The following is a 27,571-nucleotide window of genomic DNA, read 5'->3' on the forward strand; positions in this document are numbered from 1 at the left end:
TTCAGTTCTTTTATGCCCTTAAACGTGAGTTTTTAAAGCGTCTTATTCCGACTGGCCTTCAAAGAGATGGCTCCTTTTATCGGTTTTTAAAGTCTTGAAAACCGGAGTCTCCGTGCAGAAATGTTTCAGTTAATTTTTCTTTTTCTGTTCTTTAGATTCAGCTGCGGGAGCTGAACGTTTATCGCAAATGTTTATTCGCGAGCATTTATCTTATTTCTGAAGCGAAAGGGATGATAAGAGTCCCTCGGGACTGAGGGAGACTTCAACCGTCTTGTCTTCTTAGCAAGCAAATACTGAAGGACTTTGCTTTTTTGAGAGAAAAAAAAATCAACTTAGACCAGCTGCCGATAGCTGTGGATTTCCCTGGGGTTGTTTTTTTTTTTTTTCATTTAAACATTAAACCTGATTTAATTTTTCAAGAAACAGCCAAGTTCAGCTACGAATATTGGTCACCTGCTGTGACCAATTACCGAAAGCTCGGCCTGCACAATGAACTAATAAAGATTATTCAAGAAGCTTATCGCGTTTCTTTCTTTAAAAAAACAACAACAATTTCTCTTCCAAATGTTGATTTGAAATGTTGCCTCTGTCTTTTAATACGGCTAGTCCTCGACTTACGACCATAATGGAGCCCAACATTTTCATTTCATAAACAAGATCGTTGTTAAGTGAGTTTCGCCCCATTTTACGACCGTGGTTATTAAGTGAATCACTGCAGTCGTTCAGTGAGGAACACGGTCATTCAATGAGTCGGGCTTCCCCACTGACTTTGCTTGTCAGAATGTCGCACAAGAGGATGATGTAATCCTGGGACTCTGCAACCGTCATAAATATGAGTCAGTGGCCAATGGATGATCATGTGACCACGGGGATGCTGCAACAGTTGTTAAGTGTGAAAAACGGTCGTAAGTCACTTTTTTCAGGACTGTTGAAACTTCGAACAGTCACTAAACGGACTGTTGTAAGTCAAGGACTACGTGTAAATGGGAATATTTTGGAGCAAAGGTTCTGTCTCTCTCACACACATAGGACCTCTTCACCTGCCTTCAAAGTGTCCTACAAGCTTCTCCACTTTTTTAAAAAAATAAAATAAAATAACAGGCCACGACTGGGTGATTGAAATCTCACCTCCTTTTTTTAAATAGGAGGCCTAAAAAAATAAAAATAAAATAAAATAAAATTGCTAAGCGAGGTTTTGTTAAATAAGTTACAAACCTGATTTTATGACCTGTTTTGCCACAGTTGTTAAGCAAAGTACTGCCCCAAAGAAGTGGGAGTCAAGCTATTCTCCAAAGCATCAGAAGACAAGTCAAGAAGCAATGGATGGGAACTAATTTAGAAGAAAAGCAACTTAGAACTAAAGAGAAATTTCCTGATAGTAAGAATAATTCATCTGTGGAACAGAAGTTGCCTCCAGAAGTTTTGGGTGCTCCATCACTGGAAGTTTTTAAGAAGAGGTTGGACAACCATTTGTCTGAAATGGTGTAGGGTCTCCTGCCTGAGCAGGGGGTTGGACTAGAAGACCTCCAAGGTCCCTTCCAACTCTGCTATTCTATTCTATTCTATTCTATTCTATTCTATTCTATTCTATTCTATTCTATTCTATTCTATTCTACTCTACTCTACTCTACTCTACTCTACTCTACTCTACTCTACTCTACTCCACTCCACTCCACTCCACTCCACTCCACTCCATTCCATTCCATTCTATTCTATTCTATTCTATTCTATTCTATTCTGAGATATGAAAAATCCGCCAACGAATGTTAGCCTCACTTTTCGAGTTCCATGCCAATGAAAACGGCGGAAGAGAATAAAAACATATAAAATGCAAAAGGGCTGGAAACATGTTGGCACCACAGAAGCATTACCGCATTAAGTAGCATTGAAAGACACTTAAGTCATTTCCTAAGGAAGCCGCGTTCGACTCCTTTTCAATTTAAAATGGCAGTTTTATTATCGTGACTGATAGCAGGTGTTTGTGGAAAAATCGATTAGTATGCAGAGATGAAAATTACATTGAGGAAATGAATTGCACCCTCTGCAGTGTAGGCTGAAGTTTGTGCTAGCAAAAGGCGGGAGACTATAAAACAGCACTATTTAAATAAATTATTTCGGCGTAAATATAGATAGGGATGAAAAATGTGCTATCTTCCAGCATGTTGGGAACACGGCTATAACTTACAGACAAACCTTCCATTTGCTTCCTCGATTTGGTTACCACGAGGATGGCTTTTCGCTTAGCAAATATCTTGCAAAGTTTAATCTGGGATCGTAATAAAATCCCATTGTCTACAAAGGTGCCGTGATTGAATGCATCATCTCAACCGACTCTTTGTGCATTTGTAATCAAAGGCACATTATTTATTCCACTGGTGTAATTGTCATATGGGCGTCGGAGGGAATTTAAATGATTTGATTTCCAACAGGGGGAACTTCTTTAAATATATATATATATATATATATATGACTTTCAAAAGAGCCCATTTTCCCTTTAGAATGAAAAAAAGTGGAATGTCGGAATAATTGCTTTATACCGGTCTACCTCAGTCTGGTATTTTCTGTTGCTGAGAGGGCTGCATTTTAATCGGAGCTCAGAGAAAGCTGCGTTAGATTTGGTAGAGAGTGATAAGTTCTTCGCAATATTCATAAGCAATGGGCCTTCGGCATCCACAATGCATTTCTCACAATGTCCAGGCCCGGATCAGGGAGAAGTCAAACAAATACACAGGATACTCAGCAATGCAATAATCCCGGTTTTACTTCCCTCCCGTAGGCCGAAACCTTGATACACAATGAATTTAGCACATAGATCCATGCAAAGTCAGTGCTGGGAGCTCTCGCCTCCCAGGGCAATTTATAGTCTGGGGCCATGCCCGCTAACCAGCCTGCCATGCCTGCTGTCCACCCAGCATCCGGCTGTCTATGGCTGACATCCGGTCACAGGCCAATGGCAAAGTGCAGATGCTTGGAAAGCAGCACTGGCTCGGGAGCACCTGAGCGGCTGCAGGGGAAAACAGCTGATGAGCGGCGATGTTGCAGTGGGCCTGTAGGCCGAAGCCATCCTGTTGTTTGCACCGGCCACACCCCCTGCCATCTGCTGGTGCCGCCGTGGCAGGATCCAGCCAGAGGAACATCCCCCTGACGGGGGGAGCACAGCGGTGCTCTGCCGTCACCGCTGGCACTGCTGGTGCCAACCGTGGCCATAGCCGCCCAGGAAAACTCCCCACTGTCATCGCAGTCATAGGATGCTTCGCCGCCACTGCTGCCACAGTCTCCGCAGCCTCTCTCGCCAGTGAAGACATCCGGTCTGTGTCCCCCACCCCCAGATATGTCGAGCCCTGGATCGGGACTCGACAGCATCTCTTCCTAGAGAGAAGATCTACACCCTGTAAAATTTGTACGGAGAAACATACAAGCGAGAGGAATACAGGCAGTCCTCCACGTACGACCAGAATTGAGGCCAACATTTCTGTTGCTGAGTGAAACATTTGTTAAGTGAATCAAAATAGAGCTGGAAGGGACCTTGGAGGTCTTCTAGTCCAGCCTCTTGCTCAAGCAGGAAACCCTATACCATTTCAGACAAGTGACTGTCCAGTCTATTATTGAAAATCTCCAGTGATGAAGCGCCCACAATGACTGAAGACAAAGTGTTCCACTGGTTAATTGTCATCAGTCACATTTTTTTTCAGGGCGGTTGTAACTTTGAACAGTCACTAAATGAACTGTTGTAAGTCAAGGACTACCTGTATTTTTCTTGACCTGTAGAATTGTCAGGCGCGAAAGACCAAGGTCCGCATGTGAAGGTTCAGTTAAGCTGATTTATTGCTAAAAGTCTATTTGCAGGAATCTTCTCCACCAATAGCCAGCAGCTAGAGGTACAGTAGATAAGGGTAAACAGCAGTCAAAGGAACTTGGACTTGTGGCTACGTAGGGATTCTAGGCTGATCCCTCTTTTCACTCCTCCCTCCAGCCAGTCCTTCTCCTACCAGAATTTTCCTTATGAGGCATTTCCTTCGTTTGTTCAAGGAGAATATGTTTTACTTATTAACATATCCAATTCTTATAATTTGAATATCACCACTTACAAAAAACTTACGTTGTCTCTTCAGTCTTCAATGATATATCAAGAGGTTTTGATCAGTGGAATAAGGAAAATGTTTCCTTTTTCCTTTCCTTCTTTCCTTTCCTTTCCTTTCCTTTCCTTTCCTTTCCTTTCCTTTCCTTTCCTTCTTTTCCTTTCCTTCTTCCTTTCCTTTCCTTTCTTTTTTCTTTTCCTTTCTCTCTTCCTTTCCTTTCCTTTCCTTTCCTTTCCTTTCCTTTCCTTTCCTTTCCTTTCATGTCTCTCTTCCTTTCTCTCTTCCTTTCCTTTCCTTTCTCTCTTCCTTTCTCTCTTCCTTTCCTTTCCTTTCCTTTCCTTTCCTTTCCTTTCCTTTCCTTTCCTTTCCTTTCCTTTCTCTCTTCCTTTCCTTCCCCTCTTCCTTTCCTTTCCTTTTCCTCCCCTCCTCTCCTTTTCTTCCCTCAAGATAAAACATTTTAGAAATCCATTATTCTAACCACAATAAAACAGATATCCTGTTTTTATTTTTTTTATAAAAGCCAGTATCCAAATAGGGACAGTAGCTAGGCAGAACATTAGATGCGTTTTTTTTATTATTATTATTCCTTTTGTTTCTTATGTCTGATTTGTACAATTTCCCACTCACCTCTCGAATAAATTGCTTTGTGAAATAAACTGGACGTCTGCTTCAGAATAAATGATCTAGCACTGCTTTCACTACTGAACGGATCTCGGCTTTGAGGAGGGGCTGATAAAAAGCTAAATGATGGAAAGCTGGCGGCTACCTTTATGTCTCTAAATATCAGTTATCCTTGCCAGAGAGTAGGAGAGACTGACAAGGATTTAACACTCCACGGAGATGTGAATTTGGAAGCCGGAACATCGTCCCGGGAGAATTGAGGCCGATCGAAAGAGCCGAGAATTAAACAGTTCTAAATTCACAGCGCGATCTTCATCTCTTAACAGGCCGCCAAGATTCTTTTGCCCGAAAGAATATGCAATGTAAATTATCTCACACTAAGAAGGTCTAGTTTAAGTGGCAGGTGTCACTCACTCAACCCTAATCAAAGAGTAACGCTGAGCCAGACAATAAATTCAGAAGCCTTTAAGGTCATTTCAATGAGAAGCCAATAGATGACTGTACCCCCAAAAAAAAAAACGAAAAAAAAAAAAACCCAGCTTAGGAAAGCAGTTATTAATAAGACGATGTTGTTTATTACGCAGGTATTAATTATGCAGATATTCAAATTATTTTTAAAATAGTTCTTCTCCCTCGCTTGATTTGGGGAGGGGGGTGTTGAATGGAATTGTGGGGAGTTTACTAGAGGTCTCTCCACAGCAAATGGAAGAATAACGAGATTTGATTGATGCCCGATGGAGACCGATACGGGATTTTCCAAGCTGGTGTAAAGTCTGGAACACCAAGACACCAAGGCCCATTGTATAGCTACGTTGATCTTTCACACATCTACAAATATGGAGACACCTGAATAGAATCGGGACAGGACAGAGGTAAGGCCAAGCTCTTTCAGTGGGTAATGGGCAAGAATCCGCAATGAGACTATGATGCTCTCTGGAACACAATATAACATCTGTAGTTCAAGATTGACCCCTCAGGAAATTTCATGGCACCCCGAGATGATCACATTGCAACCATACCAGAAGGTGTAAGATGGTTAGCTTCCTTAGATATCAAATTATGACATCTATCCAGAGGTGGGTTTCAGCAGGTTCTGACCAGTTCTGGAGAACTGGTAGTGGAAATTTTGAGTAGTTCAGAGAACCGGTAGTAAAAATTCTGACTGGTCCCACCCCCATCCATTCTCTGCCTCCCGAGTCACAGCCGATTGGGAGGAAATGGGGATTTTGCAGTAACCTTCCCCTGCCACGCCCACCAAGCCATGCCACGCACACCAAGCTACGCCCACAGAACTGGTAGTAAAAATTTTTGAATCCCATCAATGCATCTATCCCATTGCAATTCTATGGTTATGCTGATTTTATTGTGGTTTTATTTTGGTTTGATATATTGGCTCCTGTGTTGTATTATCTACATGTCCTATCTGTCTGTCTGTCTGTCTGTCTGTCTGTCTGTCTGTCTGTCTATCCACCCATTTACCCATCTCTCTACCCATCTACCTATCCATCCATCCATCCATCCATCCATCCATCCATCCATCCATCCATCCAACCAGTCTGTCTGTCTATATCTATCTATCTGTCTGTCTATTGATCTATTATTATCTGTCAATCCATCCATCCATCCTTCCATCTATCATCTCTCTCTCTCTCTCTCTCTCTTATCTCTCTATCTACTGATGGTTTGTTTGAACTAGATTTTTTATATCTGTGATTGCATGATCTCTGTGGAGGCCCTAGCTAAATAAATAAACACACCTACACTCGAAATCCCTGGGTACTTTGCTTCAGCCAGCAACCCCTACCTCTGACACTGAAATACTCATGACAAAGAGATCATCCGGATTAATCTTTCATTCATAATTTCCATCCATTCATTTGCCCGTCCAAGAATTGATTCAATGATTACCTTGAACAATAGCAAGCCAATATTTGCAAGTGTCAAGTTTGAATAAGGCTAAAGATTAAGACTTAGCGAAAAAAGGGGCTATCAGGACACAGCAGGTGAAAAAAAAGAAGGAAACAGAATCTAAAATTGATAAATATTTGACTACAGAGATGCCACAAATAGCAATTCAACAAAAGACACGGTGTCATAATGTCAGGCAACATGGTGTCACAAGAAGCAATTAGTCTACAGCACGGTACTAATATAATGTCCAACAATGGGCCAGGAACATCCGATTCAGACAGGAAGGTTCTATGGAAGGATTGTCATGCAAAGAAAAAGCTTTTAAAAATTCATTAATGAATTCTGAAGCGTCTGGACAAATTGTAAAGCTGAACCCATTACATCCAATCTATTTGTTCCTGAATGGCTAATTCTATTGTCATACACAGCTTTGAGGCCAAATCCATCGCGTATGAAATTAATCACTTTCTGATCTCCTAAATCTCCATGACAACTGTAATAATATGTGGGAAGAACTGGTAGGAGTTGGCCAGGCTGAGCCCGAGGGAGAGGTCAAACATGTCATCAGCTTTGAGTTCCTTCGCGCCTACAAGAAATCTGAGTCCAGCCCACCTTGAATTATCTACCGCCAATTTGCTTTGACCTTTAGTAGTTCAGATTCTTGTACAGAGCATGAGTTTGCAATAAACGTTTATATAGCAATAGCACTTAGATTTATATACCGCTTCACAGTGCTTTTACAGCCTTCTCTAAGCGGTTTACAGAGTCAGCCTCTTGCCCCCAACAATCTGGGTCCTCCTTTTACCCACCTTGGAAGGACGGAAGGACGAGTCAACCTTCAGCCTGGTGGGATTCGAACTGCCAAATTGCAGTCAGCCGGCAGTCAGCAGAAGTAGCCTGCAGTACTGCACTCTAACCACTGCACCCCACCATAGTAGAATATCCATTCTAAACTGCCTGGACTTCCTGATTTTCCTGCGCTTGACAGAACTTCAGAAGACAGGAGGAAGAGCTGCAGACTAGCCAATGGTCAGATAAGACCCAGCTGAGACATGTGTGTGCATGCATGTGTTGAGCCCCAGTCCAGGGCTCGACACACGGATCCGGGGGGAAGTGCACATGAACCTGGGGAAATCGGGAATGGCTGAGGCGAAGTGCGCAGAGGTTGACTTGAGCGCGGGTGATGGTGATGGTGGCGAAACGCGGGGCGGTAGGCAGACGGGCAAACAGCGACGGCAAAGATGCTCGTGGTTGGGCTTCCTGGCGGCGGCAGATGATGTCATGGCAGGCACAGCAGAGGAGCGTGGCGGCCCATTTGAACCAAGCCGCTGAACAGCTGAGAGGGGCCTGATGCAACCACCGGATGCCTGGTTGCTGGGGGTGTGTGGCACAGATTGTTAAAAGGTGTTGAGAGGTGGAAGCTCTCAGCACCGACTTTACACTGTTGTAACTCGGCATGGACTAGAATCTGGCTTGTAGCGGCAATAAACCTTCATCCAACCAGCAAGATTGAGTCTTTGGGTTTTGTTCTGTCCCCAACCACACGCACACACACCAACAGACGTTCAAGAGTTAAAGACCAAACCAGCCGGCAAAATCCTTTTCCTTATGATAACGGAACTTGGCAACAACCTAGTGGCTGCCTGCCAAGAGTTTATTATTTATGAAGAGGAGAGATAACTTCTCCCCACTTCTGATACATCAAAAGAAACAGCTCAATAATTACAGAGTCAATCAAGTCCAGAGATAATCCAGCAAAGTCTATAGCCAAAAGTCCGGCAATGCAGAATGGCGTGGAAGCTTTCAGCTTTGTTCGTCACAAGGTTCGACTGGCCACCACACTCCCTTTTATATCCTTTGGGGTGTGGTCCAGTGACTCAGCCTAATCTTGGGCACACCTTTTCTTCTGTTGCGCGCGCTTATCTCTGTGACGCTGGCGTGAATCCAGCCAAGACTCATTACCCTCATCACTGTCCATCTGTGGCTGCGTGGACGTGCTTGGCCCCGGCCCTATCTCTTGCCCTTCGGCAGACACCGAAGGCATTGCCAGAGAGGAGGGTCCTGGAGAGGGAGGCCTTGCCAACTCCTCTCCTTCACTCTCAGAGTCCTCTCCTGCCGATGACACAGGCTCTGGTAATGGAGCCACAACAGGTTTTTCACTTGGGTTTCCGCACAGGCCTGTCTTAGCCAGCCGAGAGCACACATGTACAGCAGAGACCCGAAAACCAGCTGGCTGGCGGGAGGCAGGGCATCCCAACACCGGCAGCGTGGCAAGAGTTAAGATCTTTTTCTTTCGTGAGCTTCTGTTTTGTCGTTTGCAGGGAAACAGAAGCTCATGAAAGAAACGCCACGGAGATCTGATCTGATGCATGCCATAGGTTCACCAATAGGTCTACCTGCTTGAGCAGGAGGCTGGACTAGAAGACCTCCAAGGCCCCTTCCAGCTCATTTTATTCTAAAATCAACAGGGAAGCCAGATTTACTTTCCAACAGTTCATTTAGTGACCATTCCAAATTACAACGGCACTGGAAAACAGGGACTTAGGTTTTTCACACTTACGACCGCTGCAGCATCCCCAGGGCCACCTGATCCAAATTCAGACCCTTGGCAACAGGTTCATATTTATGATGGTCTCAGCCTCCCAGGGTCACATGATCCTCTTCCAACAAGCAAAGTCAGTGGGGAAAACCAGATTCATTTAATAACCGGGTTGCTAACTTAACAACTGACGTCATAACAAAATTTGCTTCACAAACGTCTCACCTAGCAACTGAAGTTTTGGCCTCAATTGTGGTCGTAAGTCGAGGACTACCTGTGGTTAGTTTTGCTGAGGGGCTCGTAGTCCGGCAGATGGAAAAAAGAACCTCACTCTTTTCCTCTTTTACTGACCGTCCATAATTGCATAAACGTGAATTGCATGTGCTTGTGATTCTTGTCTCTAAGAGAAATAACTCCAAGAGTTGTGTTCTGCCCTCACTGGAAATGGTGTCAAAAAATCCTATATTTTCTTCATTTTTCTGCATCTCCTGTAGCTTAAAATTCCAAGTGAGACATAGATGTTGCGGAAGATAATTATTATTTTTTTTTAAAAAAAGAGTTTTAATTCCGTTTTCCCTAAAATACAACCACAGCTCCCTTCTTGATTGCTTCCTTGAAGTTACGCTTGGAGAGCACTAGAGGTTCGGCGAGGTATTTTGCAAAGTATGGAAACAGTCGTCCTAATTAATATCATCTTCAGCGATGTGCTAAATGACAATTGAAAGCGAGTCCAGATTTCCCACACTTCAAGTGTGAATTTTTAAAAAAAATACAAACACATTTTTCTTTAAAAGGTTAATTCATCAGTGGGCAATGTTTTATTCTCATCCAGAAATTGCACGAAAATTTTCTTCAACTCCTCAAGTGCCATTAATCAAATGTAAAGTGCCTTCCCGCTCTTCAGCGGGGGAAAAATGGAGCTGTTTGGGGCCATTTCATGAGGTGATTAATAATGAAGGAAGTGAGGGGAAAAAATGCCTACGGTGTATTTTGTTTAAATTATTATGTTTCTGTTGTCTTCAACCCATAAATCACCGACGATGAGGGGAGTCTTCTTAAGGAGTTTGGATTGGAAAAAAAAAAAATATAATATAAAATCTCTCTCCCCCATCAGAATGGGACTGAAAAATTACAACCGATTTTCTCCAGGCTAGGATATATCTTAGATTTGTATTTCTCAAACCCTTGCCAACTTTAAGATGGGTGGACTTCAACTCCCAGAATTCCCCAGTCAACTTTACGGGTTGAAGTCCACTCGTTTAAAGTTGCCAAGCTTTGAGAAACATTGCCTTAGAGAGGGACCTCGTGAATTTAAACTTTTTTTTTTTGGATTGGCATTTCCTCCAGTTATAACCCTCAACTGCTTTTAAGAAACAGATCTCGGTTTCAAGAAAATGATTCCCTTGATGAAACTGGGAATTGGAGACGCTAACTCTTCGGAAAAAAATCATAAATGATCCTCGGGCAACCGATGTTAAGTCTTTGCTTCTCGGCCTTCATATTTTATTCATGTTTTCTTCTGGATACGGTAGGGTATTTTTTTGTTTTTGTTTTTTACCAAACACAACAATTTGTTCTTGGACCATTTTTGGGTGAGATAGTGCTTTTTAGTAGCATAGAGAAAGCTTGTTCACAGGTAATCCTGGAGTTATGACCGCAATGGAACCCGAAATTCATGTTGCTAATTGAATCATTTTTTAAGTGAGTTTGTCCCATTTTGTGACTTTTTTTTGGCCACGTTTTTTTTTTAAAATTAGATTTATATGCCGCCCTTCTCCGGAGACTCAGGGCGGCTTACAATGCGTTAAGCAATAGCCTTCATACTTTTGTATATTTTATACAAAGTCAGTTTATTGCCCCCACAAACTGGGTCCTCATTTCGCCTACCTTAGAAAGGATGGAAGGCTGAGTCAACCTTGAGCCTGGTGAGTTTCAACTTGCAGTAATTGCAGGCAGCTGAATGTTAATAACAGGCTTTTAGTCTGTTGAGCTATCCAGGCTCAGTTAAACGAATTGAGCAATTAAACGAATTGTTAAACGAATCGTTGCATTTCTTAAGTTAGTAACATGGTTGTTAAGTGAATCTGGATTCCCCTTTGACTTTGCTTGCCGGGAGGTCGCAAAAGGGGATCACGTGACCTTGGGGACACAGCGATGGTCATAAATATGAGTCAGTTGCCCGAGTTAATTTTGATCACGTGGCCATGGGAATGCTACAATGGTCATAAGTGTGTAAAACGGTCATAAGTCATTTTTTTCAGTGTTGTAACTTTGAACGGTCACTAAATGAACTGTTGTAAATTGAAGAGTACCTGTAGGTTGTTGCAGGAGCCAATGTGGGCCAGTCACTGGGACCGGAGGTTTTGTCTTCCGAGCTTTCGGACTCATGCTGGAGCCCATCCTCAGGGAACTTCTCTCTAGCAGAGTGTGTGCTGTTCGCTGTGTGGTATTTATATGGTGTCTGTTGTATGTGGGTTGTTTAGATGTTGATTGGGGTGTGTTGATGGCTGGCTTTTCAGTTGTTGGTTGTCGTTTGCTTGTGTTGCCCAGCCTTCACCTTCTGAGTATTTGATAGGCTGATGGAAAATCAGCCCTCCTGTTGACTGACAAGGGAGCCGTTTCCCAGGCTTCGATCACTTCCCTGGCTGTTTTTGTCCCTGTTCATCCAACAATCTTAGTAGCTGCAAGATGGCAGCAAGCACGAGTCCAAAAGTTCAGAAGACAAAACCTCTGGTCTTGGTGACCGATACAGATTGGATACTGCAACATTATCCCAGGGCACCTCCAAAATCCACCAGTCTGGTTGCCTCTCTTCCTGGGGTGGCACCCAAAGAAGCCTCTTTGCAGAGAACCTTACTTGATATTTATTCCAAATTCTCAGGATGGCACGTCTAACAAAGCAGTTGTTGAAATCAACATTTACTTTAACCTTATCATACCATAAATAGCCGTGCCATTCAATTCTTCATTTGTGGCCCTCCAGCTCAAGGAATCTCTTATTTTGGAGGTGCCCCAGGATAATGTTGCAGTATCCAATCTGGGTCGGTCACCAAGACCAGAGGTTTTGCATTCTGAACTTTCGGACTCGTGCTTGCTGCCATCTTGCAGCTACTAAGATTGTTGGACGAGCAGGTACAAAAACAACCAGGGAAGTGATTGAAGTCTGGGAAACAATAAGAAAACAATAGCCAACGACTTAAAAGCCAGCCATCAATACACCCCAATCAACATCTGAAAAACCACTTTGGGCTTCAGCACAAGTCCTAAAGCTCGGAAGACAAAATTACTGGTCCTGGTGACCGACCCAGATTGGTTCCTACAACAATCTACAGGTAGTCCTCAATTTACAACTGTGACCGTTCAAAGTTACGACACTGAAAAAAAGTGACTTATAACCGTTTTTCACATTATGACCACTGTAGCATTCCCATGGCCATGGGATCAAAATTCAGATGCTCGGGCAACTGACTCGTATTTATGACCATCGCTGTGTCCCGAGGTCACGTGATCTCCTTTTGCGACCCCCTGACAAGCAAAGTCAAAGGAGAACCCAGATTCACTTAACAACCGTGTTACTAACTTAAGAAATGCAACGATTCATTTAACAACTGTGGCAAAAAAAAAAGTCATAAAATGGGACAAACTCACTTAAAAAATGTTTCACTTAGCAACATAAATTTTGGGCTCAATTGTGGTCGTAACTCCAGGATTACTTGTAGAAGCTTTCTCTATGCTACTAAAAAGCAGTATCTCACAAAAATGGTCCATGAAAAAAACCTCTGGTTCTGATGACCGACCCAGATTGGATCCTGCAACATTCTCCTGCGACATGTAGATTCATCTTTATTATTGTAGATTATGTTGCTAACATTAGATGTATTTACACCACATTCTCGGATGACAGCAAGGTCAGTTTGGATCCATAAATAAATATGCATCTAGAAGTGTGATTGATTTCTTTGGGGATGTTGAAAGGCTAGGAACATAACTGAAGGGTGTGGGATGCTAAAATATCCTGAATTTTGGGGCGTGACATTTTTTTATTATGATGAATGTCATGAGTGAGTCGTAGGAAAAAGCTGAAAGAACAGGAAATGAGTGAAAGAAAAAAAATGACGGTAGGGTCATTATATAAAGAGTCGGTAGGAATTGTGTATGGAAAAAAGCATTAAGAGATCGTTCACCTAAAAAGAATGAAAAATAGATGTAAGGAAAGATGACGGGGAAACTGCTTAGAACCAAGCGAGACAGAAGAATATGGGATTATGCTAATAGGAAGAATGAAAAAGAATGCTTGATGGGATGATAGAAAGACAAATCGGCCATCAACAGGCACATAGAGAAAAACAGCATCTACATGCCATTTACTCTGTTATTCCATTCAATTCCATTCCATTCTTTCTAATTCTATTATATTGTTCCGTTCCATTATTTCTTATTCCTGTTCTGTTCTGTTCTGTTCTACTCTACTCTACTTTACAGTACACTACTCTAATTTACTTTACAGTACACTACTCTAATTTACTTTACAGTACACTACTCTAATTCTATTCTGTTCTGTTCTGTTCTGTTCTATTCTATTCTACTCTACTCTACTTTACGCTACACTACTCTACTTCTATTCTATTCTATTCTTTCTACTCTACTCTACTGTACTCTACTCTACATCACACTACACTACTTCTATTCTATTCTATTCTATTCTATTCTATTCTATTCTATTCTATTCTATTCTATTCTATTCTATTCTACTCTACTCTACTCTACTCTACTCTACCCTACCCTATCCTACTCTACTCTACACTACTTCTATTCTATTCTATTCTATTCTATTCTATTCTATTCTATTCTATTCTATTCTATTCTACAGTATTCTATTCTATTCTATTTTTTCTATTCTATTCTACACTACTTACTCTACTCAACTCTACTCTACAGTATACTACACTACTTCTATTCTGTTCTGTTCTACTCTACTCTACTTTACACTACACTACTTCTATTCTATTCTATTCTATTCTATTCTATTCTATTCTATTCTATTCTATTCTATTCTATTCTATTCTATTCTATTCTATTCTATTCCATTCCATTCCATTCCACTCCATTCCATTCCATTCCATTCCATAAGAGGCAATCAAAAAGCCAAAAAGGAAACAAAAGCCACCAACAATTAACACCCATATGATTCAATTAGACATCTGAAAACATATGAAGCCTTTCTTAAACTTTGATTTCAAATATTGGAAAATAACCGCCTCTCTTTATTCCTCTCTTTTGCCATGAAACAGGGAGAAAACGGTGCTAAAAGCATAACACTTGTTTCAAAATCAGGCCTTGAAATGCGGCATGGCTACAGAGTCTTTTCACATACCGTATGTGGGAAATATCACGCCCTCACACAAACACCCTCCCTCCTTGAGACTAAACATGCCACCCAAAGTAAATGTTATTTTCAATACATTCTCAGGCCAAACAAGCACGGAATTTTAATTGGAAATCGGAGATTTTGGACTGTTTCCTCTGGAGGCATTTCTGCAGTTCTACAACAATAAGGCAAATGTCGCTTGAGAGCTCACCATTACATAGATAGATAGATAGATAGATAGATAGATAGATAGATAGATATAGATATAGATATAGATATAGATATAGATATAGAGAGAGGGGGGGGGAGGGAGGGAGGGAGGGAGGGAGAGAGAGAGAGAGAGAGGAGACAGATATTTTAAAATATATCCAGGCTAATGGATTGTGTCCAGTGGTGGGATTCAAATAATTTAACAACCAGTTCTTTGCCCTAATGACTGGCTGGGTGGGCGTGGTCATGGTGGGTGTGGCCAGGGGGTGTGACAAGCAGCATTCAGTCTCCTGCACTCCCCCTCCGGGAGCAAAAACAGGCTGCGTGGGGGGGGACGCACCATCCTCCCCCGTACGCCCTGTTTTGGGCCTAGGAAGCCTCTCTGAAGCCTCCTGGGAGCGAAAATGAGCCACCGGGGGAGGGGAAGGGTGCTGCACCACCCCCACCCCATTTTGGACCTCCCTGCAGTTACCTGGGAGCCAAAATGGGGTGCATGGGGCAGTGTGGGGTAGAGCCAGCCAACAATTTAACTATTAGTTCGCCCAAACCGGCCTGGTCCAAATCGGCCCAAACCGGCTGAATCCCACCGATTGTGTCTATCAGAATGTGTCTTGTCTTGCATTCTGATTCTACAGCCTTCGGATGTTTGTTTGTTTGTTTATTTATTTACTTATTTATTTACTTATTTATTTACTTATTTATTTACTTATTTATTTATTTATTTATTTATTTATTTATTTATTTATTTATTTATTGGTTTGATTTATATGCTGCCCTTTTCCAGAGACTCAGGGCGGCTTACAATGTGTTAAACAATAGCCTTCATACTTTTGTATATACCTGCTTAGTAGGGCTTTTGCCCCCTCCACAAGCGGTGTTCTTTTTTATACAAAGTCAGTTTATTGCCCCCACAATCCGGGTCTCATTTTACCTACCTCGGAAGGATGGAAGGCTGAGTCAACCTTGAGCCTGGTGAGATTTGAACTTGCAGTAATTGCAGGCATCTGGTGCTACTTAACAGCACTTTAGTCTGCTGAGCCACCAAGGCTCTTTTTATTCTGATTCTACAGCCTTCGGATGTTATTGATAAAGCATTCAGACAGCGTGGCATCTTCATTGCTAGTTCTCTGAAATACACGATTTTATTTCAAGACCCCTGGCAGGTGAGATAAATTAACGCTACCCTCTCCGTTCTCAAAGAAAATAATAATAATAAAATATTATTATTATTATCATAAAGGAAACATATCTTCCTTCTGAAATGCTATTCTGGAAAGGCAAAACCACTCTACCGTTATTTTTCAATATTTTTAAGGAACTGTTTTAATTCTGGGGCTTGAGTATAAATTTTGCTCAAACCCAACCCCCAAACATATTTTAGCATCTTGTCAAAATGAGAGACTAAGAGTGTCGATAAAAATGACACTAAAATAAATGTAAATTTAGATTGCTGTCACAAGTGGCTGCTTGCTTTTCTGAAGATGTTAGGGTTGCTATAGAGTTTTCCATAGCAACCTTGCATCTTATTATATAAATAATCCCCTTGGTGTCCTTAAAGCCTGCTAAGAACAGGATTAAATCTATTCTCATATGTAATGATCCTGCATTAAAACTTATCAAGATGAAAAACCAGAAAACATAATAAACCGTAATCTAGATAATAGCATTTCTGGCAGTTCAAAGGCATTGTGGCACCACAGGCATTGCAAAACAGCTTGTAGTTTAGCCAGTTATTTGTGCAAAAAAACCCCCACAAAAAACCTTCATTAAATATGTCCTCTCAAAAGTTCTGCTTCTTTCTTTCGTTTCTTTTTAAAAGGATCCAAGAATCCAGAAGTAATGTTAACAAAACTTTCAGCGCTGTGATACATTGAATGGATCTTGGCCTTTGATATGCTGAAGAGACGAGACGATGAAAAAGCTTTATGGCTCGGGTGGATTATGCATCACATAAATATCAAGAATGCTTAGCTCTGGCTCTTAACCAGCTCTTCACTTTAATTATATTTGTGCTGTTGTCGGCCGCTTCTCCTTTGGTCCAAGGCAATTCAGCTCTTCTGTAAGATTCCGAGGAGCTGCTGCTTCTGAAGAAATGCCAGATCCCTCCTTCAGATGGAATTAGAATAGAATACAGCTGGAAGGGACCTTAGAGGTCTTCTAGCCCAACCCCCCGCTGGTGCAGCAGACCCTACCCCATTTCAGACAAATGGGTTGTCCAGCCTCTTCTTAAAAACCTGCAGTGATGGTCTGGAGCACCCACAACTTCTGGTGGCAAGCTGTTCCACTGATTAATTGTTCTCACCGTTAGGAAGTTTCTCCCTAATTCCAGGTTGCTTCTCTCCTTCGTTAGTTTCTTTCTTTTTCTTTTTGAACAAGTTTTATTAATTTTTTCTTTTACATATATATTTTATGAACAGAGGATTGACCGGGTCCCATCTTATACAATTTATAACATAATTATATATTAAATTTTTATAATCTATTCCAATCTTCTTTTTTGATTTTTTCCCAAATGCAATTTACATATTTAAATTTCTGCCTTTGTTAGTTTCCATCCGTTGTTTCTTGTCCTGCCTTCTGGAGCTTTGGAGAATAGGTTGAAACCCCCCTCCCCCTCTTCTCTGTGACAGCCCCTCAAATACTGGAATGCTGCCTCCCTTAGTCCTTCTTTTCTCTAGACTGGCCAAACCCAAATCCTGCAGCCGTTCTTCATATGTTTTTAGTCTCCAGGACTTTGATCATCTTAGTTGCTCTTCTCTGAACTTTTTCCAAAGTCTCAACATCTTTTTTGTAAATGTGGGGACCAAAACTGGATGCAAGTATTCCAGGTGTAGCTTTATCATTCCATTGGCATCCTTCAGTCTCAAGAGACAATGGTATCATGCTCTGGAAAGAGGTCCTAAAACAGCATCTGGTGTGACTAAAAAGGCCAATTCGAGAGTGGCCATCCCTTCCACACTGAGGGCAGATACATTCCGTCCCCTGCCCACCCCCCAGATTTGGCTGGTTCCGGGACTGCCTCTTTGCCTCAAGTGTCTCTTCGAATTGGAGAAGGCCATGCTGCATCTTTAGCCTCCAAGATGAACGATCGGAGGTCAAGGTTTCCCACGTGTTAATGTCCATTCCCAGGGCCTCTAGGTCCCTCTTGCAGATATCCTTATATTGCAGCTGTGGTCTCCCTCTGAGGCGCTTTCCCTGCACTAATTCTCCATACAGGAGATCTTCTGGAATCCGACCATCAGCCATTCCCACGACATGCCCAAGCCAGCGTAGACGTCGCTGTTTCAATAGTGTATACATTGAAACTCTGACACTCTCTCTTTAGATACTGAGCTGAATAAAAACGTATTGATAAAGCAGCCACCACATTTTCCAGACTTACAGAGAAAGCATGGCTTAATAAGAAGCTGACGGAACATACAAGGATCCAGGTCTATAGAGCCTGTGTCCTGAGCACACTCTTGTACTGCAATGAGTCTTGGACCCTCTATGCATGGCAGGAGAGAAAGTTGAACACCTTTCATATGTGCTGTCTCTGACGTATTCTTGGCAGGACAAAATTCCAAATAGCGCAGACTTTATCAAGCAGTACTAATACATCACGTGAATTTGATTCTATGCCTCTGTTTATATAGATCTGCTTGGTCTAGAGAAGAAGTGGACTGTTGTGAAATTCTGCAACAGCATTTGTGCCTGGAACCGTCGGTTTTGCACATTCCTGTGGCTAAACTCCATCTGCTACCATCCATCACTGGGGACCCAACTTGGCACGAGACGAACAGCTCAGTGACATCTGGAAGCCTGCAGATTTTTTTTTTTTTTAAATTTGATTTATATGCCGCCCTTCTCCGGAGACTCAGGGCGGCTTACAATGTGCTCAGCAATAGCCTTCATCCTTTTGTATATTTATACAAAGTCAGCTTATTGCCCCCACAAACTGGGTCCTCAATTTACCTACCTTAGAAAGGATGGAAGGCTGAGTCAACCTTGAGCCTTGGCGAGATTCGAACCTGCACTAATTGCAGGCAGCTGGTCTTAATAACCAGCTTAATAACAGGGTGCCTTAGACCACTGTACTACCAAGGCTCCAAGATTTGCTACATTCAGAACAGAAAGTGTTAAAGGACACCAGAGGTGGGTTTCAGCAGGTTCTGACCAGTTCTGGAGAACTGGTAGCGGACATTTTGAGTAGTTCGGAGAACCGGTAGTAAAAATTCTCACTGGCCCCACCCCCATCTATTCTCTGCCTCCAGAGTCCCAGCTGATCAGGAGGAAATGGGGATTTTGCAGTAACCTTCCCCTGGATTGGGGTGGGAATGGACATTTTACAGTATCCTTCTCCTGCCACGCCCACCAAGCCATGCTCACAGAACTGGTAGTAAAATTTTTTGAAACCCACCACTGAAGGACACACCCTGCAAGATTTTGTTTTTAAAGTACAGGGATTAAAAAGCAATGAGATTTCAGCATACTTAAAAGACTGTTCACAAGAGACTTATGAATGGGAATGGAAAAAGTGGATAGAATATATCCAGAACAAATATCAAACTAGGAAGTACCAAATAGCTTTCATTTGAAAATAATATATTAGAAATATTTTAATGTAATGAAAAGGAAAAAAAAAATTATAAGGGGGAGGGAGGGGTTCAAGTTTTATACAAGTTTTATATTAAGGGGGGTTTCTTTACTTGATATGACTATATTGTGTGGAAGTCCGGGGGGGAGGGGAGGGTTAGGGAGGATTAGGGAGGTTGGGAAGTTTGGGGTGGGTGTTGGGGGGGGAAAAAAGGGGTGAAAATGTAATTGTAAAACTTTTGCAATAAAAAAAAAAAGCAATGAGAAGCTGAGTAGATTCTTGGGTCTAGGCATGAGCAATAGATCCTCTTAACTGGAATGTAATGTGTGGGCCTTGATTCTTCACATATGCTACAACATTTTCGTTTAGAAAGGGTGCATTAGTTCTAAGCCAGCAGTGTTGAACTCTTCTGCATCAAACCGTCTTTTCTTCACGGATTACTGGAAGTGCCACCTCTCCTAATGAGGAATGGGCCAAATCGGGCACTTTTCTTTCTTCCACTAGATGCGATAATTAAACCCAAAGGAATAAAAAAGAAAGCAATATGCATGCTTGACTGACTCACGCGAGTTAGTCAGTCAAGTAAACAAATGAAGCTCAGGCCTCCATTAAGGCATTGAATGTCTTTTATACCACAATTCTTGGTTTGTATAGGACAAGCCAGGAATTAGCTACAGTGAAACTGAATTCCACTTTATCCCGACTAAACTTTATGAAGCAGGAGAAGAGAGAAAAAATGCAAGATTATTGGCCATTATAACGCAAAAAGAGAGAGAGAGTGAATTGCAAACTCAATCAATCAGAATAGAAGTGGAAGGGACCTCGGAGGTCTTCTAGTCCAACCCTCTGTTCAAGCAGAAGACCTTAGACCATTTCAGACGAGTAACTGTCCACAGTCTCTTCTTAAAAACCTCCAGTGATGAAGCACCCACCACTTCTGCTGGCAAGCTGTTCCACTGGTTAATCGTTCTCGCTGTTAGGAAGTTTCTCCTTAATTCCAGGTTGCTTCTTTCCTTGACAAGTTTCCAACCAACTCCCATAAATCAACTTTCTGTGACAGGTGTCAATCCAATATTTGTATTGCTACTGTCTCTAAGAAGGAAACTCCAATTGTTCTGGCATGGCATAAACGTTTAATAAACCAATTATCAATAAATGGAAATAAATCTTGTCCATGCATGAATTCATATTATGAAGCAGGAAAAGAGGGAAAGAGTTCAAGATTGAGCATTATAACACAAAAAAGAGAGGGTGAATTGCAAACTCAATCAATCCGAATAGAGCTGGAAGGAACATTTGAGGTCTTCTAGTCCAACCCCCTGCTCAAGCCAGAGACCCTAGACCAGTGTTTCTCAACCTTGGAAGCTTGAAGATGGGTGGACTTCAACTCCCAGAATCCCCCAGCCAGCGTTGCTGGCTGGGGGATTCTGGGAGTTAAAATCCACCCATCTTCAAGCTACCAAGGTTGAGAAACACTGCCTTAGACCATAGTCAGCATTAGTGTTATAGGAAAGCTTACCGATAGGTATCCGTAGAAATTAGCTCCTTATTTTTGCGTTACTCCCATAATTCCTACTCAAGAACTAATGGCAAACAAATCGAATAATAACTAAAACGAAAAAAACCAACACTGAAGTACTTTGACAATGTTTATCAGGTTGGTTTTGACAGTCGGGATGTAGATGCAAAAAAATAAATAAAATTCAATCCATTCCTGAGAATTCCTCCCAGAATATGAAGGAAAAGTTCAAGGAATTTTCAGAAGTCAAGCGAAGTGCAAGGAATAGAGAGACAAGGGGGAAAAAATATAAAAAATGGATGTAACAGAGATGACGATGTTCTAAAATGCTGGTTCTTTGTATGATAACTCAGCAGCCTCTTGCCTGAGGCCTATGCTGAGATACTTCCTCCTGAGGGAAAAAACTCTCGAAAAAGCACTCCACAACCATTTGTATACACAACGTCCGCATACCACACGCTAAAAGTGAGTTTAGCTCCATGCGCTTTGATGTTCCATATCATTCTTGGCAGGGGTGAAATCCAGCAGGTTCTAACAGGTTCTGGAGAACCGGTAGCGGAAATTTTGAATAGTTCAGAGAACCAGCAAATACCACCTCTGGCTGGCTCTGGAGTGGAGTGGGAATGAAGATTTTGCAATATCCTTCCCCCAGGAGTGGGGTGGGAATGGAGATTTTGCAGTATCCTTCCCCTGACACGCCCACCAAGCCCATGCCTACAGAACCGATAGTAAAAAAAATTGGATTTCACCACTGATTCTTGGTCATCAGGCTTGGGATTTCGTGGGAGTAGATGGAAAATAATCAAGGAGAGAAGCAACCTGGAACTAAGGAGAAATTTCCTGACAGTGAGAACAATTAATCAGTGGAACAACTTGCTTCCAGAAGTTGTAAATGCTCCAACACTGGAAATTTTTAAGAAGAGATTGGACAACCATTTATCTGGAATCGTGAGGGGTGTCCTGCCTGAGCAGAGGGTTGGTCTAGAAGAAGTAGAAGAGGAGGAGAACTGTGGGGTCCTTCCTCCTCCTCCTCCTCCTCCTCCTCCTCCTCCTCCTCCTCCTCCTCCTCCTCCTCCTCCTCCTCCTCCTCCTCCTCTCCACAAACCCAACTCCCTTCCTTCTAGCACTGATGATGTTACCTAGTTGGGTAAAAAAATGTCATAATAGATGACATTTATAATAGATGATTATCCCCAAAGCTATTTCACTAATGAAACGTCTGCAAGAAAACAAGCAAGTTCAGAGACCACAAAAGGACCCCACAGTTCTCTTCCTCCTCTCTGCAAACCCCACTCCTTTCTAGCACTGATGATGTTACCTAGTTAGGTCATGAAACGTCCACAAGCAAAGAAGCAAGCTCAGTGAGCAGCAAGGACCGCCTCACGTCAACCCAGAGCTACCCATATTCTCCTTTGTTCAGTGGTGGGTTCCTCCCGGTTCGGTCCGGTTCGGCCAAGCTGGGAGCGGTGACGATATGACATCACCGAACCGGTTCTCCCCCCCCCACCCTCCCACCCATGTTATTCTTACCTTTTATTTGGTCCCACCCCCAATCTATTGCTGCCTCCTGAGTCCCAGCTGATGACTAGAGGGAAAAAAACTGTTTAAACTCTTGCCGCGGGGCTTCAAAGGGCCGCCCTACAGCTGATCACAAATGGGTCGGGTCGTAAGTGCGAGGACCTTCCAGAAATGACTCTGACCAGCTAGCCACGCCCACTTAGTCACATGACCTCCAAGCCACACCCACAAAATAAGCCACGCCCACAGAACCCGTAGTAAAAAAATTTAGAACCCACCCCTGCCTTTGTTGTAACTTTGAATGGTCCCTAAACAAACAGTTGTAAGTTGAGGAATAGCACCCTGAGTTTCCTGCCAAAGCCTTACGCTTATGCCGTTGTTATAAGAGAACTTCTGTGTGGCCCGGCTGCATTAAGCGGCGTAACAATACCATCCTTTCATTACACGGGAAATTACAGATCTATCCTAAGGGGGTGAGAATCTTTTTCCAGCCAGCAACGTGCAAACAGCTGCACTTCAATAATTCTTGAAATTACACTTCACCGTCCTTCGTTTTAGGATTTGGTGCCAGCAGGCAGGGAAGTGAGAACCCAGGAGATGGTATTTGGGCCAACGTTCAACGGATGGGAGGATGGTGCTCCTGCTTTTTTTTATTATTATTATTTTTTAGCGTTCTGAATATGCTTCCATACTCAGAAATTTCATTTTGGTGTTTTTATTTAATCTAGCTAACTGGCTTGTTGTATCTCAGCTAGTGGCCATTTCTCAGTTTTGTTTTGTTCCATTCAGATCCCTCCGTCAACAGCGGCTGTCACGATCACCGATTCCCCTTTCGTGCCCTGATTCTTGGCCAGAAATTGTTTCAAAAATAATTTGTCTACATATTCAGGGGGGCAAAAAAAAATAAAAATAAAAGGACGATATATTTTTCTCCCCTTTTTCTAATCTGCACGTTTAAATCTTTTGCTCGTCTGCTGTCCCTGCCCTCAGCTTCCAAGCTAGCACTGCTGCTGCGAATTTCAGATAACCTATTCCATGAACCTTCTTCTATAAAGCCCATTTTTCTCCCGCTTTTATAAACCAGATTAGCTAAAGTAAAGCAAAGAGCTGCAGGAAAGAAAATTTACGCGCAGCTTTTCAGTCACGAGGCAATCAAAATTGTCCATGCAATGTTGTATTTCTAAAGCCAAACAAATTAGGGGTAAACACATATATATATACAAACACACATGGATTAGGTACAGACAAATTTATTTCTGATAAAAGAGAATATTTGTAGCTCAGGGTTGAACTGTGGGGTCCTTGATGCTCTCTGAGCATGGTTGATTCCCCTACCCTCTTGCAGTACTGATGATGTTACCTAGTTTGGTAATTAAACGTCTGCAAGAAAACCACCAAGCACAGAGAGAGCCAAGGACCTCAACTCCTCCTCTTCCTCTTCCTCCTCCTTCTCCTCCTCCTCTCCACAAACCCCACTCTCTTCTAGCCCTGATGATGTTGCCTACTTTGGTAATGAAACGTCTGCAAGAAAAAACGCCAAACTCAGAGAGCACCAACGACTCTGAAGATTCTTTCTCTCACATCCAGTGGTGGGTTCCCAGTATTCTTACCACCGGTTCACCGTGCACATGCGTGTGCCTTCCACGCATGTGCCCGGTCTTGAAAACGTGCCTACATAAGATGGCACAGATCCAATCTCTGCTACCGGTTTGCCCGAACCGGTATGAACCGTTTCGGGCGAATACCACCTCTGATCATGCGCCAATCCATATCTTGCATTTGTGAGACATTTAAAAGAGAGAAAAACTTTTCCCAGGACAGGGGGCATCCATGCGGGATGTCCAAAAAATCAGGATGACCTCCATGACTTTGCAATTGAAGTCCTCCTTCATGGCAAGCGAAGTTTGTTTTTTTTAAATGCAACACACGTAAAAATGTCTTGCAGGCTTTTGAATGCATCTCAAAGGCATCTTAATTCTTTTGATGGTCCCTCTGAGAGGAAGCTGCATTCATTGCTGCTCATGCACCATCCACATGCTTAGGTTCCTTAACCACCAATTTCTTAAGTGACATGTTATAGAATCAGAAGACCAGTCATCTTTCTGTAGAGTGCACAGTAAATTCAAAATTTCCTCCAAAATAATAATGGAATGGAATGGAATGGAATGGAATGGAGTGGAGTGGAGTGGAGTGGAGTGGAGTGGAGTGGCGTGGCGTGGCGTGGCGTGGCGTGGCGTGGCGTGGAGTAGAGTAGAGTAAAGTAGAGGAGAAGAGAAAAGAAGAGAAGAGAAGAGAAGAGAAGAGAAACAGAAAGGAATAGAAAGGAATAGAGTAGAGTAGAGTAGAGCAGAGCAGAGCAGAGCAGAGCAGAGCAGAGCAGAGCAGAGCAGAAGAGAAGAGAAGAGAAGAGAAGAGAAGAGAAACAGAAAGGAATAGAAAGGAATAGAGTAGAGTAGAGTAGAGTAGAGTAGAGTAGAGTAGAGCAGAGCAGAGCAGAGCAGAGCAGAGCAGAGCAGAAGAGAAGAGAAGAGAAGAGAAGAGAAGAGAAAACAGAAAGGAATAGAGTAGAGTAGAGTAGAGTAGAGTAGAGTAGAGTAGAGTAGAGTAGAGTAGAGTAGAGTAGAGTAGAGTAGAATAGAATAGAATAGAATAGAATAGAATAGAATAGAATAGAATAGAATAGAATAGAATAGAAGTTGAAGGGACCTTGGAGGTCTTCTACTCCAACCTCCTGCTTAGGCAGGAAACCTTATACCATTTCAGACAAATTACTCTCCAATCTTCCAGTGTTAGAACATTCACAACTTCTGGTGGCAAGTTGTTCCGTTAATTGTTCTCACTTTTAGGAAGTTTCTCCTTAGTTCCAGGTTGCTTTTCTCCTAGATGAGTTTTCATGTTTCTTGCTTTGCCTTCTGGTGCTTTGGAGAATAGCTTGACTTCCTGTTCTTTGTGGCAGCCCCTCCGATATTGGAAGACAGCTAACATGTCACCCCTTCTTTACATTAATTAAGAGTAGCCTCTAAACCGCTAGTAAAATCAGTTGAATATAGTAAGAGTTAACTGAGTGGACAATTACATCCAACCAGTTGCTCATGAAAAAACTATATTTCTACGTCTGTCAACTGAAAAACAAAATCCTTTGCTGAAATCACTTGTAGCACGAGAATTGCTCACCGAGGCATTCGCTGGATTTATGGAGTACAGCTAACCTGCCACTTGCTTATGGCATTCCCTGTGGAGATTCTTCTAGGTACAATACTTAGCAGATATTGGAGACAGGAATGTCTGGGGTTTAGCTGAAGAGACCAGAAGGTCTCGGGAAAAATAAGAAGTTCCACTTTTCTCCGAGATTATAAAACTCTTCATTTGTTTACTGCCGTTTTCCATCTTGAAAGGGCCCCATTGAAGGCACAGTTAGGGGAGGGGGAGGGGGGAGGAAGAGAAAGAGGAGGAGGAGGAGGAGGAGGAGGAGGAGGAGGAGGAGGAGGAGGAGGGGAAGAAGAAGTAGAAGAGGAGGAGGAGGAGGAGAGGAAGAAGAGGAGAAGGACGAGGAGGACGATGAGGAGGACGAGAGGAGGAAGAAGAAGAATAGAAGGAGGAGGAGGAGAGGAGGAGGAGGAGAAGGAGGAGGAGGAGGAAGAAGAAGAAGGGGGGAGAAGGAGGAGAAGAAGGAGAGGAGGAGGAAGAAGAAGGAGGAGGGGGAGGGGGAGGAGGAGGAGAAGGAGAAGAAGAAGAGGTGGAGGAGGAAGAAGGAAGAGGAGGGGGAGGGGGAATGGCTGGAGGAGAAAGAGGTGGGAGTGGGCAAGGTAGAGGAAGAGGAGGAAGAAGAGGAGGAAGAACAAAAGAAGAAGTGGAAGAGGAGGAAAAGGGTGGAGAAGGGTGGAGGGGTTGGACTAGAAGACCTCTAAAGTTCCTTCCAACCCCATGATTCTACGTTCTATGGGTGCATCTCTGCTCTGACCAGAGCGTCAGAAATATCCCAGCGCTGAGGGAAATAAAACAGGGAAACCCTTTCCCGTCCTATGCTGAAAAACTGAGAATTCATTATTGACCTGTTCCCTTGCAAGAAATAAGTGGGGAACCGTGCAAATAACAGAAGAACACAAGAAGGATTATATACCTGGAGTAGTTCCACATCAAAGAGTTGTTCGCAGATCAATAGGCTGCCCCGGGTCCTTTTTCTAGATTGTTCTTTTTTATTAGCTACAACCATAAACCCACACAAAGCTATTTTTCCCCCTCCCCAAAGATGGCATTTTCTCCACACAGAATCCTTTTATCAGTCTTTCGCCCAGAAGCCTCAAGTTGTATATCCGCTAGGTCAGATCTGCGAAAATCGAATCCGTTTCCAGCGCTGGAATTATAATCCGTGAGGGGGAGCTTCTTCCTCTTAAAAATATGGATTTTGCGGCACAATTCTCTGCCATAAAACCATGGAAAGTGACTATCCCATTTGACCTGATCTCTCAGGGGTTCAAGCACAGAAGTACAGGTAGTCCTTGACTTACGAGTATTCATTTAGTGACCATCTGAAGTAACGACACTGAAATAAGTGACTTATGACTTGTTTTTCATGGCAGCATCCCACGTGATCAAAATTCAGATGCTCATCAACTGACTCGTACTTATGACGGTCGCAGTGGCCTGGGGTCACGTGACCTCTTTTTCCAGCCTTCTGACAAGCCAAGTCAATGGGGAAGCCAGATTCATTTAACAACTGTGTCAAGTAAGGTCGTAAAGTGGGGCAAAACTCACTAAACAAATATCTCACTTAGCAACAGAAATGTTGGGCTCAGTTGTGGTCATAAGTTGAGGATTACCTGCACACACATCCCTTCCAGGTGTATCCACAAAGAGGAAAGTCAAAAATAAATTCAAGATGGAACCCATAGTCCTTGCTAGCAACCAACTTCCGGCCTTTTTTGAACCCTGAGAAAAGGATTGTGGCCGTAAATCGAGGATTAGCTATGTTTCAGAAATAAAAGAGGGAAGGAATTGGAATTTTACCTGAATCCTCCATCCTCAGCTTCTTATTACTGGGATTTTCATCGCTGTCGTCGTCCGACATGTCCATCTCTTCTTCTCTTCTGATCCCCATCAGCTGCTCGCTGTGAGCGTTCCTGAGTTCCTAAAACAAAAAAACACAACAAAACCCAAAACTTACTTCATTAGTCCTGGCTGAAGCAAAATTCGCTCCCTTTGAAAGTTGCTACGTACCGGTTGGTCCAGT

The 27,571-nt window shown here is 42.7% G+C and overlaps 1 protein-coding gene across 14 annotated transcripts in view; it reads right to left on the reverse strand.

Moving 5' to 3' along the window:
- The window catches only part of ENOX1 (ecto-NOX disulfide-thiol exchanger 1), a 427,344-nt gene that overhangs the window by 45,943 nt on the left and 353,830 nt on the right, over positions 1-27,571 (reverse strand). For all 14 annotated transcript variants that reach the window (XM_060686501.2, XM_087895594.1, XM_034416422.3 and 11 more), the window contains one exon: positions 27,349-27,469. In XM_060686501.2, coding sequence (XP_060542484.1) covers positions 27,349-27,469 — 121 coding nt within the window. The remainder of the gene's footprint in view (positions 1-27,348; positions 27,470-27,571) is intronic.

This window comes from Pantherophis guttatus, chromosome 5 (assembly GCF_059756535.1).
Source record: "Pantherophis guttatus breed Tessera chromosome 5, ASM5975653v1, whole genome shotgun sequence".
Lineage (NCBI taxonomy): Eukaryota > Metazoa > Chordata > Lepidosauria > Squamata > Colubridae > Pantherophis > Pantherophis guttatus.